Source organism: Toxorhynchites rutilus, chromosome 3 (genome assembly GCF_029784135.1).
Source record: "Toxorhynchites rutilus septentrionalis strain SRP chromosome 3, ASM2978413v1, whole genome shotgun sequence".
NCBI lineage: Eukaryota > Metazoa > Arthropoda > Insecta > Diptera > Culicidae > Toxorhynchites > Toxorhynchites rutilus.
Window position 1 is genome coordinate 148,455,813 of NC_073746.1, and position 16,705 is coordinate 148,472,517.

Consider the following 16,705-nt stretch of genomic DNA (forward strand, 5'->3'; position numbering starts at 1 on the left):
TTTCCACCGCACAACGATGGTTTCAACGTTTTCGTTCTGGTGTAGAGGTCGTCGAAGATGCGCCACGCTCCGGAAGGCCTGTCGTCGAAAATTGCGACAAAATCACTGAATTAGCAGGGAAAGACCGGCATAGTAGCAGCCGTAGCATCGGCCAAGAGCTGGGGATAAGTCATCAAACCGTTATTAACCATTTGAAGAAACTTGGATTCACAAAGAAGCTCGATGTATGGGTGCCACACACGTTGACGCAAAAAAACAACTTTGGCCGTATCGACGCATGTGAATCGCTGCTGAATCGCAACAAAATCGACCCGTTTCTGAAGCGGATGGTGACTGGCGATGAAAAGTGGGTCACTTACGACAACGTGAAGCGCAAACGGTCGTGGTCGAAGCCCGCTGAAGCGGCTCAGACGGTGGCCAACCCTCATTAACGGCCAGGAAGGTTCTGCTGTGTGTTTGGTGGGATTGTCAAGGAATAATCTATTATGAGCTGCTTCCCTATGGCCAAACGCTCAATTCGGACCTGTACTGCCAACAACTGGACCGCTTGAAGGTAGCACTCATGAATAAGAGGCCATCTTTGATAAATAGAGGCCGCATTGTCTTCCATCAGGACAACGCCAGGCCACACACTTCTTCGGTGACGCGCCAGAAGCTCCGGGAGCTCGGATGGGAGGTTCTTTTGCATCCGCCGTATAGTCCGGACCTTGCACCAATTGACTACCACCAGTTTTTGTCCATGGCGAACGAGCTAGGTAGTCAGAAGTTAGCCACAACAGAGGCCTGTGAAAATTGGCTATCCGAGTTTTTTTCTGCCAATAAGGAAGCGAGCTTCTGTAACAGATTTTATGAACAAATGAAAATTAAAAAAAAATACCGCAGGACTTTTTTGACAGCCTAATATTATTATATTTTATATTATATTTTTATATTTTATATTATTAGGACGAATTTTTGTAGAAGTACTAGACAATTTATAGTAAAAGGAAATTGTAAAGGGTCGAAGGGTTATCAATCAATGAAAAGTTCAGTGATTGGACTCACTAACGTTCACTTAGTAAGAAAACGTGGATTCTTCAAAGTATTCAAATCGAAAAATCTATTTTGGTCAGCTAGTGATTAATATTTATGTCCATCAGTGTTCATTAAATTATATTTGTTAAATATAGTTCAGTTTACCCTGGTACCGCTTCAAGCACAATGAAATCACCGTTTATTCCCACTCAAATTTGGCTTTTTTTTCCTTCTGTGATGTTCATTTAATTATATATTTCTAATATCAGCGAACAAATCTCGAATTTCTCAAACAATAAACCGTTTTGGTCCCCAGGAGTGTTTCAAAACATATATTCACACAAACCATCGATTCCCCTCTGATAAGTGAAGTTACTCAACGTGATATAATTCATCGCATGATATCATCTGCCGGTTCCGCAACGAAGGCCACACGAATTACGAAATTCAGGCAAGTGTTTATTCACCCCAATAAACGAAAAAAAAAACACTCACAACAACGTGACGCAACATTGTAGAACATGCTCGTACAGGAAGCGTTCGCCATTTCAGCAAGAATAAAACGCTTGCTCGCGAAACCGAACTCCTGCCTCTTGGAGCTACCTTTCGATAGGGGGAGCGGTACGAACAAATTCCTTTCCCATTTAACGCCACTCCATTACTTGTTTGGTCAAGCCAGGCGAGTTTTAGACGGCATGTTCAATAAGCGCGCCGCTCGCACCCGTTTTAGAGAATGCTTGAGTTGCGCTAGAATGATTATGCAATATAATAATTCCATTTTTTCCCTCCTCGCGTTTCTTGAAACCTGTATCCCCCAAGAACCTATGTAAACTTGACTCAAATATCGGCCCAACGCGATGGTTAAGTAGAAGAGCTAATTTATTCGACACCAGTAAACACGCGAATCATACACGACGAAACATACAGAGATTGTGTGAAACCGTGACTAATTTTGATAGATTTGTTAATGTTATAGAACTATTTTAAGATCAAAATAAGATTACCATCTAAAATGACGCGACTGGAAACTGGTCCAGGCACACAAAAGCAAGGTTTCTTGCGGGTATTTATTCGAAATTATTCCCTCTTAAATTGTACAATGTAAATTTAAGGTAGCTTTGCCTAAAACAGTCATAAAGGGTGTGTCACATCAAATTGCATCACGGAAAAAACGCTGTAGAAATTCGCCCAGTAGACCGATCCTTTTGAAAATTTTAGACAGTAAAATAAAAATTATTAAACAACTTTTGGCATTTTCTTTTTATTTATACTTCGAGCCCAAGCCCGTATGCTCGCACCTTCCTCTTTACCCCGTCCATAAGGTTCTGTACAACGTCAGGTTGTAGTTTTTTTTGAACAGAAATCCATTTTTTCTTGAAGTCCGCCTCCGATTTGACAACTTTTGGGTTCTTCCGAAGGGCCTGCTTCATAATCGCCCAATATTTCTCTATTGGGCGAAGCTCCGGCGCGTTGGGCGGGTTCATTTCCTTTGGCACGAAGGTGACCTCGTTGGCTTCGTACCACTCCAACACGTCCTTTGAATAGTGGCACGAAGCGAGATCCGGCCAGAAGATGGTCGGGCCCTCGTGCTGCTTCAATAGTGGTAGTAAGTGCTTCTGTAGGCACTCCTTAAGGTAAACCTGCCCGTTTACCGTGCCGGTCATCACGAAGGGGGCGCTCCGCTTTCCGCAAGAGCAGATCGCTTGCCACACCATGTACTTTTTGGCAAACTTGGATAGTTTCTGCTTGCGAATCTCCTCCGGAACGCTGAATTTGTCCTCTGCGGAGAAGTACAACAGGCCCGGCAGCTAACGAAAGTCCGCTTTGACGTAGGTTTCGATGTCCATTACCAGGCAATGCGGCTTCGTCAGCATTTCGGTGTACAGCTTCCGTGCTCGCGTCTTCCCCATCATGTTTTGCCTTTCGTCGCGGTTAGGAGCCTTCTGAACCTTGTATGTACGCAGGCCCTCCCGCTGCTTGGTCCGCTGGACGAATGAACTTGACAAATTCAGCTTATTAGCGACATCCCGGACCGAACTTCTCGGATCACGTCTAAACTGCTTAACTACGCGCTTGTGATCTTTTTCACTGACGGAGCATCCATTTTTGCCGTTCTTCACCTTCCGGTCGATGGTTAGGTTCTCGAAGTATCGTTTTAGTACTCTGCTGACCGTGGATTGGACGATTCCCAGCATCTTACCGATGTCCCGATGTGACGACTCCGGATTCTCGAAATGAGTGCACAGGATTAATTCACGACGCTCTTTTTCGTTCGACGACATTTTTCCAAATTTACGAAAAATTGACAGTGAAGCATGGCCAACGTGATCTATACACTCTTATCTGATTATAAGCGAAAGATGAAGATATAATTCCTAAAAATTAAATTTCTACAGCGTTTTTTCCGTGATGCAATTTGATGTGACACACCCTTTAATTAAGCAGCAGGTATGATGTTATGCATTTCGTATCGTGTTCTCTAAATTTTGATTAACTATACAAGCGAGGCGAAGAGAAAAGAAAAGAACATAGTTATTAACACTAGAAAGACTGATACTTTGTGTATACCTAGGTTGCCCAAAAGCAGTCAAAATGACTGCATTGCGAAAAAATAATGAATGTGTAAAAAAATTGTTTGAAAGTAATTTTTCATAATCGCGATAATCGTCAGGTTCAGACTATATGGTGGATGCATTAAAACACCCCAATCAAGCTCTCGGAATGGTGTGGCATTGTGTTGTCCTCATGGAACAAAACACTTCTTCTGTTGGCTAATTCTAGACTTTTCTGGTCAATCGCTCGCTAAAAACGGTCCATATGTTGACAGTAGAGATCTTAATTTAGTGTATTGCACTAACAATTTTTTTTTAAATTTAAAAACAATTAAAATTTTTTGAAAATAAATTAAATTGCACGTATTTTATTGTTGCAGTATCGGCACCATAAACACCATTCACAATTTCAGCGGCCTAGCTTGCATTTCCGCATTTATAAAAGAACAAGTGTAAATTGTACCGAATTTTCTCTTTGTTGACCTCCATTGTTAATACCCTGTAGTTCACAACTGAATGGAACAAACAAAAAACAGCAAAATAATTTCTTTTAGTGTGAAATGTGTGTTACCATTACGAGCCTAAATTCGAAATTTTATGATCGATATTACGCGAGCTATTGATCACTAAAGCCAGCCAACGAGAAAATACTGGATAACTTTTTCCCCAATATAATATAAAGGCAGAATTCTAGTCTAGAAATTAAAAAAAAAAGATCCTTCATATTTCTGAAGTTTAGGCATTCAAGAATATATCGAAAATCCCATTATTCACCAAGTTATAGCAATTTTAGTGATGCGGAATCTAATCTAGTACGGCCACAATAATTAAGTTCAAACGCGTTATTCTCGAAAGTAGTGTTTTCAAACAGGCGTACGTGATATCTAAAGTTCTACTGAACCAATTTATGTCGAATTCATATGAATACAATCTGTATGCAACTCTCTATCGCATGATTCAATAAAAAATCCTAATTTTTCAACCTCACTACTTTTAAAAAATCGGGAAACGTAAGAAAGACTGTTTTAAACAGCATTTTTTCTTACAAACGCGGGTTTTATCAAAAAAAATATTTTTAACTTGTCCAAGGTACATGCAATAGCGGCATTTCTACTGATTCAGAATCTGTCCGATTTTTTCGGTTTCTGATAACCAGAAGGGCTGGAATCGTGTACACCATGGCACAACCCCCTCACTTTATCAACTTTTTTTTGTACAAAATTTATTTTCAAATCGCTCAGCAACGTCAAGTAACAATGAGCCGTGTAACTTTATCAACTTGTAACTATTCTAATTATGAATATTTTTTCCGTTCAATTTTTGTTTTATTGTTTAAAGATAGATAAACAAAGAATGGTATAATGTATAGTAAAAACATTCTTTGTTTTATTTTTTTTCCGCAGCTCGAAAACACATTCGAAATTCTTGACTCTTTACATTTTTTTTGTTTACTTGATGTTTTATTGTTGCAGCAAAGTCGTATTTGACAAATTTTGCGTTTGTTAAGATGGGTTGCATTTGATGATTTCGCAGTTGATCTTTGTGCGTCTTCCTTATTTTGATGAATTTTTCTGTCTTGCAGCTCTGCATTTGGTGGAAAGCTGTTCTGCTAATTGGAACTCTTTCAGTTTGATTAAGCATATTCTGTGTAAACCTGGCTTCTGACGGGAATAATTGTTCATCAACTGTTATATTTTGCTTGATAGCATGCCGATACTTCCAAAATCAATGCAAATTTATTTGTTTGTTGGCGTCTGTTTTTGATCATTTTGTCAAAACGAGTAAATCGTAGGATTTGCTAGAACTTTTCTGTTGCCATATTTTTTTCAAAAAAAAAACAGGAAGTGGGTTATATCTATGGTATAACCGCAATGGTGACGTAGGACTATCGTTGATTTAGTGATCATTTGTTTGAAGTTGAATCTGAATCCATTCTGAATGAAAGAATAAATGAATATTTGGGGGACTTCGAAAACGAGAGCGTTACGTTGATGGTACAAGGTTTTATGCATCCAATATTGGATATGAAAATATCCTACTGATGGGGAAGAATAATCTTCAGAAGCTTTCCTGCTAATTGCACTTGATTGAAAAATAACAGAATCAAATGTATTTGGTCGCAGAAAAACATTAAAAAAAACATTAAAATATACTCTTTCGCTTGCATGTTATTTTCAATGCCAAGGGGAACTGGCAGATTATTTTGCAGCAACGATCACTTCTTTCCGGATTCTTCTCGATAACCAGCAAACGTAAAGAGTTGCGTGCGTGGATGCGTGTGTGTGTGTATGGCAATTGCTCCGATGCCTCAAGCGGATCCTGGTATTCTCTCGGTCGTCTTCTCTTTCTGATGGATCGGCTTTTCTGCACTTTGTGGATAGAAAACATTAAAATAAACTCTTTCGCTTGAATGTATTTTTCAATTCCCAGGGGAACTGGCAGATTATTTTTCAGCAACAATAACATCTTCCAGATAATCTCCGATACTCGTAGCCCACCAGTGGTTAATGCTAACTCGATAAGCACCTGTTAATTGCACTTGATTGAAAAACCACAGAACCAAATGTATTTGATCGCAGTGTTATATATTAGAAAACATTTTAAAAAAACTCTTTCTAATGGATGTATTTTTCAATTCCCAGGGGAACTGGCAGATTATTTTTCAGCAACGATAATAATTTTCCGGAATCTTCTCGATGCTGGATGGCATTTAAACGGAAGAAGTTCCGCACGTATATATATGTGTGTTGTGGCGGCCGCTTTGATATCTCAAATGGAACCGTTTTTCGGTGCTGATAATTTCTCGCTCGTCTTCTCTTCTTCTGATGGATCGGCTTTTCCGCGCTCCCTCACAGTTCCAAATAAACTGTATGTGTTTCAAGTTAGGTTAGGCCGGATAATGAATCTCTTGATCCCTCGCCGTTCAGCTCGTTCCGCCCGTTCAGCTCGTTCAATAACGATGTTGCCTTGTCGATGTCGTCACGAAAAATGAATGCGTTTCACCACCAGAATATCGCTTAAGTAGGCTTTTTGTGCGTGATTGAATCGAGAGAAGGTGTGGTTTACGATGCCAATTTGGAAGGCAAACTAGATGGGAATGAACTCTCTGAGTTTGAAACTTTCGGCGACTGAGCAATAATCAATTGAAAATTATATAATTTTCGCGATGCGAAACATTTTCCGTTGCGCGCGCATACAATATTGGATACGAAAATTTTCTACTGATGGGGAAGAATAATTTCAGTAGCTTTCCTGTTAATTGCGATTGATTGGAAAATCACAAAACCAAATGTATTTGGTTGTAGTGTCATATGGATAGAAAACATTAGAATAAACTCTTTCGCATCAATGTATTTTTCAATTCCCAGGGGAACTGGCAGATCATTATTCAGAAACGATTAGATTTTTCCCGATTTTCCTCGATACTCGAAGTCCACCAGTGGGTAATGCTAACTCGATAACCACCTGTTAATGGCACTTAATTGAACAATATATGGTCGCAATGTTACATGGATTAAAAACATTAAAATGAACTCTTTCGCATGAATGTATTTTTCAGTTCCCAGGGGAACTTGCAGATTATTTTTCAGCAACGATTGAATTTTTCCGGAATTTTCTCGATGCTGAATGGCATCCAAACGAAGAGTTCCGCGCGTGTATGTGTGTGTGTGGCGGCTGCTCCGATCTCTTCCCGGGGAACCATTTGCGGCATCACTCTCCTCCTGATGGATTCCCTTCTGGCCTAAGGTGCACAAACAGGCTTTTGGTGACACCGTTCATTCGCGCTTTTATGATAAACGAAGAGCTTCACCACAACAGCGACAACATGCTCCAATCGCTGTTCAATTAGAACTGAGTGGATTTCCGAGTGGCGCTCGCTTATATACCGATTGGTGATTTCAATAGCCTGTTTTGAAGGCAATTTTAAGACTATTGAAACAAGTTTTTGGATCAAAAAGTAACAAGTATATTACGCGTAGACATTTTATCTTTCGAATGAAGTGTTCATCATACCATTTCGTTCAGTTGTTTAGGAGCTATTAATGCAAAAAAAAATCTCGGTCACCGGCGTAACGCTTTCGTTTTCGAAACTTTGATTTTACACCCCAGTATAGAAATGAAAGACGTAGTCCTACGTTAAAATAGAACTCCACTTTGTTGAGTATAAATAAATCAGTTTTATTTTTATCTGCCTTGTAAGTTCCACGAGCATATAAAACCCCAATAAAGGGTGTGTCACATCAAATTGCATCACGGAAAAAACGCTGTAGAAATTCGCCCAGTAGACCGATTCTTTTTGAAAATTTTAGACAGTAAAATAAAAACTATTAAACAACTTTTGGCATTTTCTTTTTATTCATACTTCGAGCCCAAGCCCGTATGCTCGCACCTTCCTCTTTACCCCGTCCATAAGGTTCTGTACAACGTCAGGTTGTAGTTTTTTTTTAACAGAAATCCATTTTCTCTTGAAGTCCGCCTCCGATTTGACAACTTTTGGGTTCTTCCGGAGGGCCTGCTTCATAATCGCCCAATATTTCTCTATTGGGCGAAGCTCCGGCGCGTCGAGCGGGTTCATTTCCTTTGGCACGAAGGTGACCCCGTTCGCTTCGTACCACTCCAACACGTCCTTTTAATAGTGGCACGAAGCGAGATCCGGCCAGAAGATGGTCGGGCCCTCGTGCTGCTTCAATAGTGGTAGTAAGCGCTTCTGTAGGCACTCCTTAAGGTAAACCTGCCCGTTTACCGTGCCGGTTATCACGAAGGGGGCGCTCCGCTTTCCGCAAGAGCAGATCGCTTGCCACACCATGTACTTTTTGGCAAACTTGGATAGTTTCTGCTTGCGAATCTCCTCCGGAACGATGAATTTGTCCTCTGCGGAGAAGAACAACAGGCCCGGCAGCTAAGGAAAGTCCGCTTTGACGTAGGTTTCGACGTCCATTACCAGGCAATGCGGCTTCGTCAGCATTTCGGTGTACAGCTTCCGTGCTCGCGTCTTCCCCATCATGTTTTGCCTTTCGTCGCGGTTAGGAGCCTTCTGAACCTTGTATGTACGCAGGCCCTCCCGCTGCTTGGTCCGCTGGACGAATGAACTTGACAAATTCAGCTTATTAGCGACATCCCGGACCGAACTTCTCGGATCACGTCTAAACTGCTTAACTACGCGCTTGTGATCTTTTTCACTGACGGAGCATCCATTTTTGCCGTTCTTCACCTTCCGGTCGATGGTTAGGTTCTCGAAGTATCGTTTTAGTACTCTGCTGACCGTGGATTGGACGATTCCCAGCATCTTACCGATGTCCCGATGTGACGACTCCGGATTCTCGAAATGAGTGCACAGGATTAATTCACGACGCTCTTTTTCGTTCGACGACATTTTTCCAAATTTACAGTGAAGCATGGCCAACGTGATCTATACACTGTTATCTGATTATAAGCGAAAGCTGATGATATAATTCCTAAAAATTAAATTTCTACAGCGTTTTTTCCGTGATGCAATTTGATGTGACACACCCTTTATATGCAAGTATTTCTGATATTACAGTTGTCCAATCGTTCCTCAAAGTTCAGCAGGCTTCTTCTTCTGTGCACTTTTTAATATTTTTGATAATATTATTATATGGGGGGTCTTCGTAGCCACATTGGTTGCGCGTTCGCTTAGTAAGCGATGAGTTCAAAACTCATTGACCATCTTTGTGTTGTTACAGAATAGCTACGTCCACGCAACAATCATCAGCGATGGAGATCGATCCACGGTCGAAATAAGATCGATTCATCCATACAACTGCTCTGCAAGACACACCGGGCTGCTGTTCTAAAAATAACTCAACAATGATCAATCAACTGTCTCCGCTGTCCGGTGGTCCAACTGGATAATGGTAGAACAGAAAAGAATACTCTTACGCCTGAATGGCTACTGTGTGAATGTACCATATGTAATGGTATAGAAGGAATACTGGCGAATGGCAACTGTGTAATGTGCTAATTATAGATATGATAAACATGTGACATGTACACGTTTAAAATTTAGCTCTGTTATAGCTAGATTGCTAATACGCCTTAAATAAATAAATGGGATATAAAAAATAAATATTATTATATTATCATAATGTTCTTTTTTGCGCAGCCTGACGAACCTTTCAAAATCTTGAAAATCAAAATAAAAAGTGTTTCATGTTTGAATAGAAATGTGAAATGTTTATTCATTGTTTAATGGAAAAACAACACTCATTTAGAGCAAGTAAATAAATTGGAAAAAAGGCATTTGATTTTTCAAAGATCGATTTCCCAAAAATTTATTCTCTGGTAGCGATTAATCAGTGAATCGATCCCTACGCCGTTTAGAAAATCGATCCTTCAAGATCGATCTTTTTCTTAAGATCGTCCAATCTTAGCTATTACTACCCACTGCTGACAATATTGCTGGTGCTGATGACCTTAGTGTATGTGCTCTGCTTTTCGGTTAGAATATGAATGAGGGTGGGGCTTACGATGCAATGTGTCGCTTCTTTTCAGGCTTCCAGTGTATTGAGAAAAACCGTTGTATGTAATAGCAGCTTTGGGAAAGAAAAGGATAGCAGGCAATAGATCGCTGGCTTGTGGGTGTCCAAAATCAATTGTTGGCGGCAACTATATTAACCGCAATGGAACGAGTTTTAACTTCAGGTTTCAATCGATGAACACAGCTCCCATTTTTGGAAAAACTCTTCTTCCCATCCGGTTTGTAATGTGTTGTGCTTTTTTAACTCGGGAACAATGCACGGATTCGTGAAAATTGAATGATCGAACGGAAAGTCCCCAAGCTGTCCCCATGCAAACAAAACCATAAAATCCAAACATTTTCTGTGCCAAAAAAATGGATGGTATAAATCTATGATATAACCGCAAGGTTGACGTGAGACTATCGTCGGCTTAGTAATCATTTGTTTGTATTGAATAAATTATGGATTGAATTCAACAATTTTCGAATTTAATTGAATTTAGCATATTTGCTTTGTAAGTAAAAAGCTTGAACGAATGCCATGTAAGTTTAATTCATTTATGTTATTCATTATGATATTCGTTACAAGTAAATTTGATGACCGTCCATTTACGTTTGGTATGATTCCTAGGACTTTAAGAATATGTGAACGGAAAAATGGTCTCTAAGAATATGTGAACGGAAAAATGGTCAATCGATCATGGTATTTTACAGTACAAAAGTACTCTCAGCTTGCATATATTTTCAGAACCGATTTCTCCATGTATCTTGGTTTAGAAGTCTATGTTAGGGAAACACATTTCAGTGTGAACAAAAATGCCACCGACATGCATGTATTTGCAATGCCGATTTCCCCAGACACATTTTTTAAGTCTGTCTTGATGAAAAAGCAAATCGGTCCAATCAAAACGTAGCAGTTTGGATAACGCTTGACATTGCACAATTGCCCAACAGAGCTGTCAATAATGGGCAACTTATGCAGCCGCTAGAATAGAAACAACAAAGGGTGAGGGTGAAAAGAGAATAATTGCGAAGAAAACTCCACCCTTGCATAGTAAGTAAGCTGTCGCTAGCGTATAAGTATTGCATTTCCTCTGAGATAATTATCAGAATCTTTCTGTGCCCGAAACAACAAACGTCACTTATTCTGCTCGTTTTGTGTTTCGTGTTTGTGTTTCGAGCTGTGAACGCTAGCGAATATATCACTTGAAGTGCATCTGACATTATAGATAACAGAACGATCCGAACCATGACGAAGCAGACGAAAAAAGAGTAGAGTGCAAATGATTTTTGGTCGCTCCTAGCCATCAGTGTTTGGCTTTGTGTATGTTGCTTGTTTTCGTTGCGCTAAACTCAGAACTTGTTCATTTCCTGTAGGGTATGACGACCACCCTAAGCATGGGGTACAATCAAACACAATGTATACAAAATTGAAGCATTTCATTGTGTCACCATCGATCTTTAGGATGTTTTCCACAATCACGTTGATTTTTAGAAGGTTTACTTTTTATTTCATAATGTTATGTATCATACATTAAAAACGGTATGAAAATGGTGATACTAAAATTAAGCGGGGTAACGTTGGCCACCACTAGGGGTATGAAGACCACATGATTCTAGCCGTATGAAGGATTATTGTTTCCGGCAAAATTGTGCTACAGATCAGAGCCATCGTTCTATGGATCAAGCGTGACAAGAGAGGGAGGTGTTATTTTTCCTAAATTACCTATAACGTGCTTAATGCGCAACCCTCATCATAATAAAACATTACTATATAAGGCATCTGAAAACAAATCAAATTTATCATGAATGCGCCTTGCAACCAAAAATTACGTGCCTTCCAATGATATATTTTATGGCAAATCACATCTCTTACAATAGTGGCCCAAGTATGAGTCGATCAAAAGTGCCTCAATAATTTTATGAAATGTTTAATAAACACACCGTTTTCTGTATAAACATAATCAACAGACCTGTGTGTTTACTATTATAACATTGCTTTCGCGAAACATGTACATATTCACCACTAAAACACTAAATTTCTAGCGAGCAAAATAATAAATCGGTGCTCTTCGCCATCTGAAAAGTTTATTTCTGTTGTTTTATCATAACGTTTCACCTATACACACGCCAAATTGGGTATACATAATTGAGGGTAATGCAATACACTAAAATAATGTATAATAACTGTCCAATAGTTGATTGTTTCAATAATCTGGAGAGTGGCCATCTTACTCCGGGTGGTCGTCTTCCCCCGCCTTCCCCTACATGTGAATAGCACACCTTCGATACTTTTAGTTACCATTCGTATTTGCTCTCGTGTGCATCGGCTCTGTTTTGATGCAACAAGCTCCTAGCTTTGTTGACGGTTTTGACCGAGAGTCGAGGAACGATTTTTCATAATAGATCATTCTCGCGATGTTCCATTTTTATCGCTGCAACTTTGTGCATCTGTTAGACGCGTGTTCGAAGCTTGTTGAATAGCGATGCACGGAAGAAACCTTTCACACTTTAACACTTTCGTCGCTCCGTCACCCAGATGTGGGTGACACTTTCCTCGTTCAATTTGAATAGGGTTTTCAAAAGGAATTTGATAGAATAGGCACCTAAGTCTAACTGTAGGATATGTAGAAAAAAAAATTATAACCATATCAATATAATGTTTATACTATACTTTTTATTAATTCATAGTGCGGATGATTTGTACTGCAGCTTTTTGCGAAACCCATATAAAATGACTTTGGCATGTGTTATTGTTGTCAATTCATCTACAAGTTGAATAATTTTTTTTCATTATTCTAGTGATTTGCAACACATAACGTGGAATAAAATATTACTAGATTATGTAAATGTTGTATACAAACTAAGTTTGATCTTCATTTAATAATTTATCCGCAAGCAACTCAAAAAAGTCGCTTTGGACGACGAACGTGTTAAATACTCAGTGTAATGCGTGCATTGATATAAAGAAACAAATTGCGACATATGACCAATTAGTGTATTGTTCTCGAAGAAGAATCGTTGCTTCTCGAAATGATTCTACAAAACCACGCAAGCCATTAAACCTTTTCAGGGTCCCCAGAACTTTTTACTAAAAAGTTATTTATGAAATTTCGACGTATTCGCAAATAACATCCGAAATGATAAATTAAAACAAAAGATACGTAATGATACGTCCTAAGCGATCGTGTCTCGGATACAACCCCTCGATTTTTTCCTGCATGTTCTGTGTTAAGGTTTAGGTAGCGGATTTTCGCACATCTCATCGAAATAGGAGCACATGAAAGTAACTTCAGGTTAGGTCGTATAGCAATGTTTGAATATGGAAATACGGTCGTCAATAAGAGCAATTGATCTGTACCCAGAATTAATATGAACAGGATTGCTTCACATTTACATTGTTTTTTTTAAGAAAAGGCAAACCTTTGGTGAACATTTGAGCGATACTTTCCATTCATTCAACTTTACTACACGATCAACAGATGCGTTTAGTTTTCTACGTCTAAATTGGCGGACTATGTATCGTGTCATCAAATATGTATTTTGTAGAAGAATATACAAAACCAAATAGCAAAAAACAAGTCTAACAAATATTGTTCGTGAAACATTCAGTTTTATTGTTTAATGAAAGTGCTAAAGATATACTCTACTTTAATAGAACGAACTATGACTAGAGTCACTATCATCACAGTCGTTGATATTCTCTTTCTTCTCTCCGTCGTTGTAGTGACGATACTCCCTCTTTAATTCCCACATATTTTTGTGCGGGTTCTTCATGTTGTAATCGCAGACTTCGTTCAGGATCTCCTTGAGGTAAGTGATCGGCTGACGCGTAATCCGAACCAAATCCTTGATGTTGTAGTATTGATGTTTTTCAAAGGCATTGAACAGGACATCTAGTATCTTGTTCTTATCCTCGCGAAAGTGCTTTCCTTCCGCCTTTCTACGCGCCTTCTCCTCAATGTTGTGCTTATGATCCGACACCGGTTTGAAGTTTTTAACAATTTTGTCGAGTGTTTTGGTTTGCCGGGCCGGCTGGGCAGCTTTTCGGATTGATTCCAGTTTCATCTTCATGTAGCAATCGTCCGCTTGCGGTCGACACTCCAGCTTCTGTACAAATCGGCCCCCCATGCTAAGATTATCGGACTGTGGGGCTGCGTTTCCTTTGTCCGGAGTATCTCCTTCCACGTGGACAAATGTTCCCAGGGTTTGATTTGTGACAGACGAGACATCCAGTATATGAGAAATAGGTATTTTATCCGCTTCCAACTTCAAAACCGCATCTGAGAGATCTAGGGTAATCTGCGGCTTCTGGCTTTTGTACTTTTCGATCCTTAATTTACCAGCATTTATGTTGCCTGGTGTTTTCTCCCATCTTCGGGCGATGTACTTGGGTACTTTTACCAACCAAACGCCTCGGCCGGCGTTTGAAACATCGAGATAGGGGTGAGGTGCAGTTTTTGGATTGGGCATTTTCAGAATACTGATTTGCTTCCTAGCATGTCTTTGCTTTTGTACTTCAATAACGGGTATTATTATTTATTGTTTTGAAATGACTGGGTACCCATATCTGGGAAATCATTTAGCCCTGAACTACCTGTTTACCTGGTCTCATGCGTACCTTTAGGAAAATATCTCAAGATAGAGGCTTTCAGGTCACTTCTCTATCGAATCAAGATGAACTGTTAATTGATTCGTAGCAAATATTCGAAAAAGGACTTTCTAGCCATTTGCTCTATATACCGTAAAAAGTAATTTGATGGGTAACCGTCTGGTATGATTGAAATTAGTTTGCATATAAATTATCGTAAAATACTATTGAGTGTACCAATAATTTTTGAGGAATTTTCAAAAGGTAACTTAAATGACATTAAATCGTATCGGACGATCTTGCAAATATAGTTATCAGCCATTCCATGGCAAACCGCTATAGTGGTTCTCAGATTTTAGTGATAATTGGTAATTTTGCTCTTTTTTCGCAAAATATTAGACCCATTTTTTATTTTTTTCATCAGGACTGCCAATGGACAGCCGTCATCCATCGCTTTCGTGTAATCGATCCAGCACACGGTAATGATACTGATGTGAAATTGACTGTGGCTGCATTTAGTTTGTCGAGAAAAGTACATTGGCAAAATGAGAACAAAAATTTCGGCATCGTGAGCAAAAAGAACAAAAAGTAATCCATAGACCCTTTCCACGGTCACCAAATCTTCCACAAAAGAGTTATCAAAAGTTATTTAAAATACAATACGATGCATTCCGAAATGCTATTCTTACACAGCCATTCCGTGCCAAACCGATAGAGTGGTTGTCAGATTTTTGTGAAAAGTGGTAGTTTTGTTCTTTATCGCAAAACGTTAGACCCGTATTTTTTTATTTTTTCGTTAGGGTACCCATTTTCATTTTAGGCTCATCCCAATGTCCTGGAAAAAAGGTAATGAAGATTGTCGAGTTTTGAGCGACATAGCATGCGCTGCCATAACTATTTAGCAAATAGTGACGTCAGTTGTTTTGTTTATCTTTGATTGCCCACCGCATCCATGTAAAATGCTATTTTCAGGAAGTAATTTATCAATTAAAAACGTACATTTTGTAGAGTTCCCACCGAATATGAGGCTAATGTGATAGCGTGGAGTGAATATTTGTGAAATCACGTTGAAAAAGACGGATAAAAGCGATATTTTCAGCGACTACTCTCTAGACCTTTTCACCACATGAATAATCGAAATAAACCACGCTATAATTACCATCTGTTAAAAACCAACCAGTTCAATGATTTCATGAGAATTTTAGCTCAAATTGCCGTGAGTACTTTGAACATTGTTTTGTATCTTTCATATACATTCCATACTGAATGCAAATAATTACGACACGATATTTTACTCGCCAATACAGATATACTTCGCCTACTGCTCCACCTCTATATGTACCTCATTGGGCTCATCCGAAATATCGACTTTTCCCCCTTTTTTCCAAAAAATGACATTTTTCAGAAATTCATAGCTTGTGAACAACTAAACCGATTTAGACGGACGACATATTAAACTAAAGCTTATTAGCTAGTCATTTTTGGAAAAATGCTACGCTTGCAAAAATTCCAGGTTTTGGTTTTGTCATTATTGATTGTATTTGTTTTTTATAGTTTTCATGGTCTCGGGACCAAGGGCGCTATATGTTTTTATATTTTTTATGGGAAGCTGAGGATTTTTCACATAACAGATTTCCAAATCAGGGAGGCGCTTGTTTTTTTCGTTTTTGAGTTATGATTTTTCAAAGTTAACCAATGGTCCAAAAAATAATTTTTCCCTTTTTTCGATGATTTTTCGATATTTCGGATCACCCTAAAATGAAAATGGGCACCCTAACGAAAAAATAAAAAAAATACGGGTCTAATGTTTTGCGATAAAGAACAAAACTACCACTTTTCACGAAAATCTGAGAACCACTATATCGGTTTGGCATGGAATGTCTGTACAATAAAATATATATACTGATTTTTGTTTGCTTGGAGAGAGCCTGTGTTAATTTAGAGTTTAGACGTATTTTTGAGCTTATTGGTAGTTGGGGTCTTTCAGATCGATCATTCAGTTTTTACGAATTCGTGCATGGTTTTCAAATTGAAAGTGGTGTTAAAGTACAACACGTTGCAAGCCGGATG

The 16,705-nt window shown here is 39.0% G+C and overlaps 1 protein-coding gene across 1 annotated transcript; it reads right to left on the minus strand.

Annotated features, from left to right (window-relative positions):
• Positions 1 to 13,695: 13,695 nt before the first annotated feature.
• Positions 13,696 to 14,517, minus strand: LOC129773565 (general transcription factor IIF subunit 2-like). Its single transcript, XM_055777178.1, has one exon. It carries the CDS (start codon positions 14,515 to 14,517, stop codon positions 13,696 to 13,698), a length of 822 nt encoding a protein of 273 aa, XP_055633153.1.
• Positions 14,518 to 16,705: the final 2,188 nt, after the last annotated feature.

Coding starts and splice junctions, on each gene's coding strand:
- LOC129773565 (XM_055777178.1), bottom strand. CDS start 14,517: ATGCCCAATCCAAAAACTGCACCTCACCCCTATCTCGATGTTTCAAAC.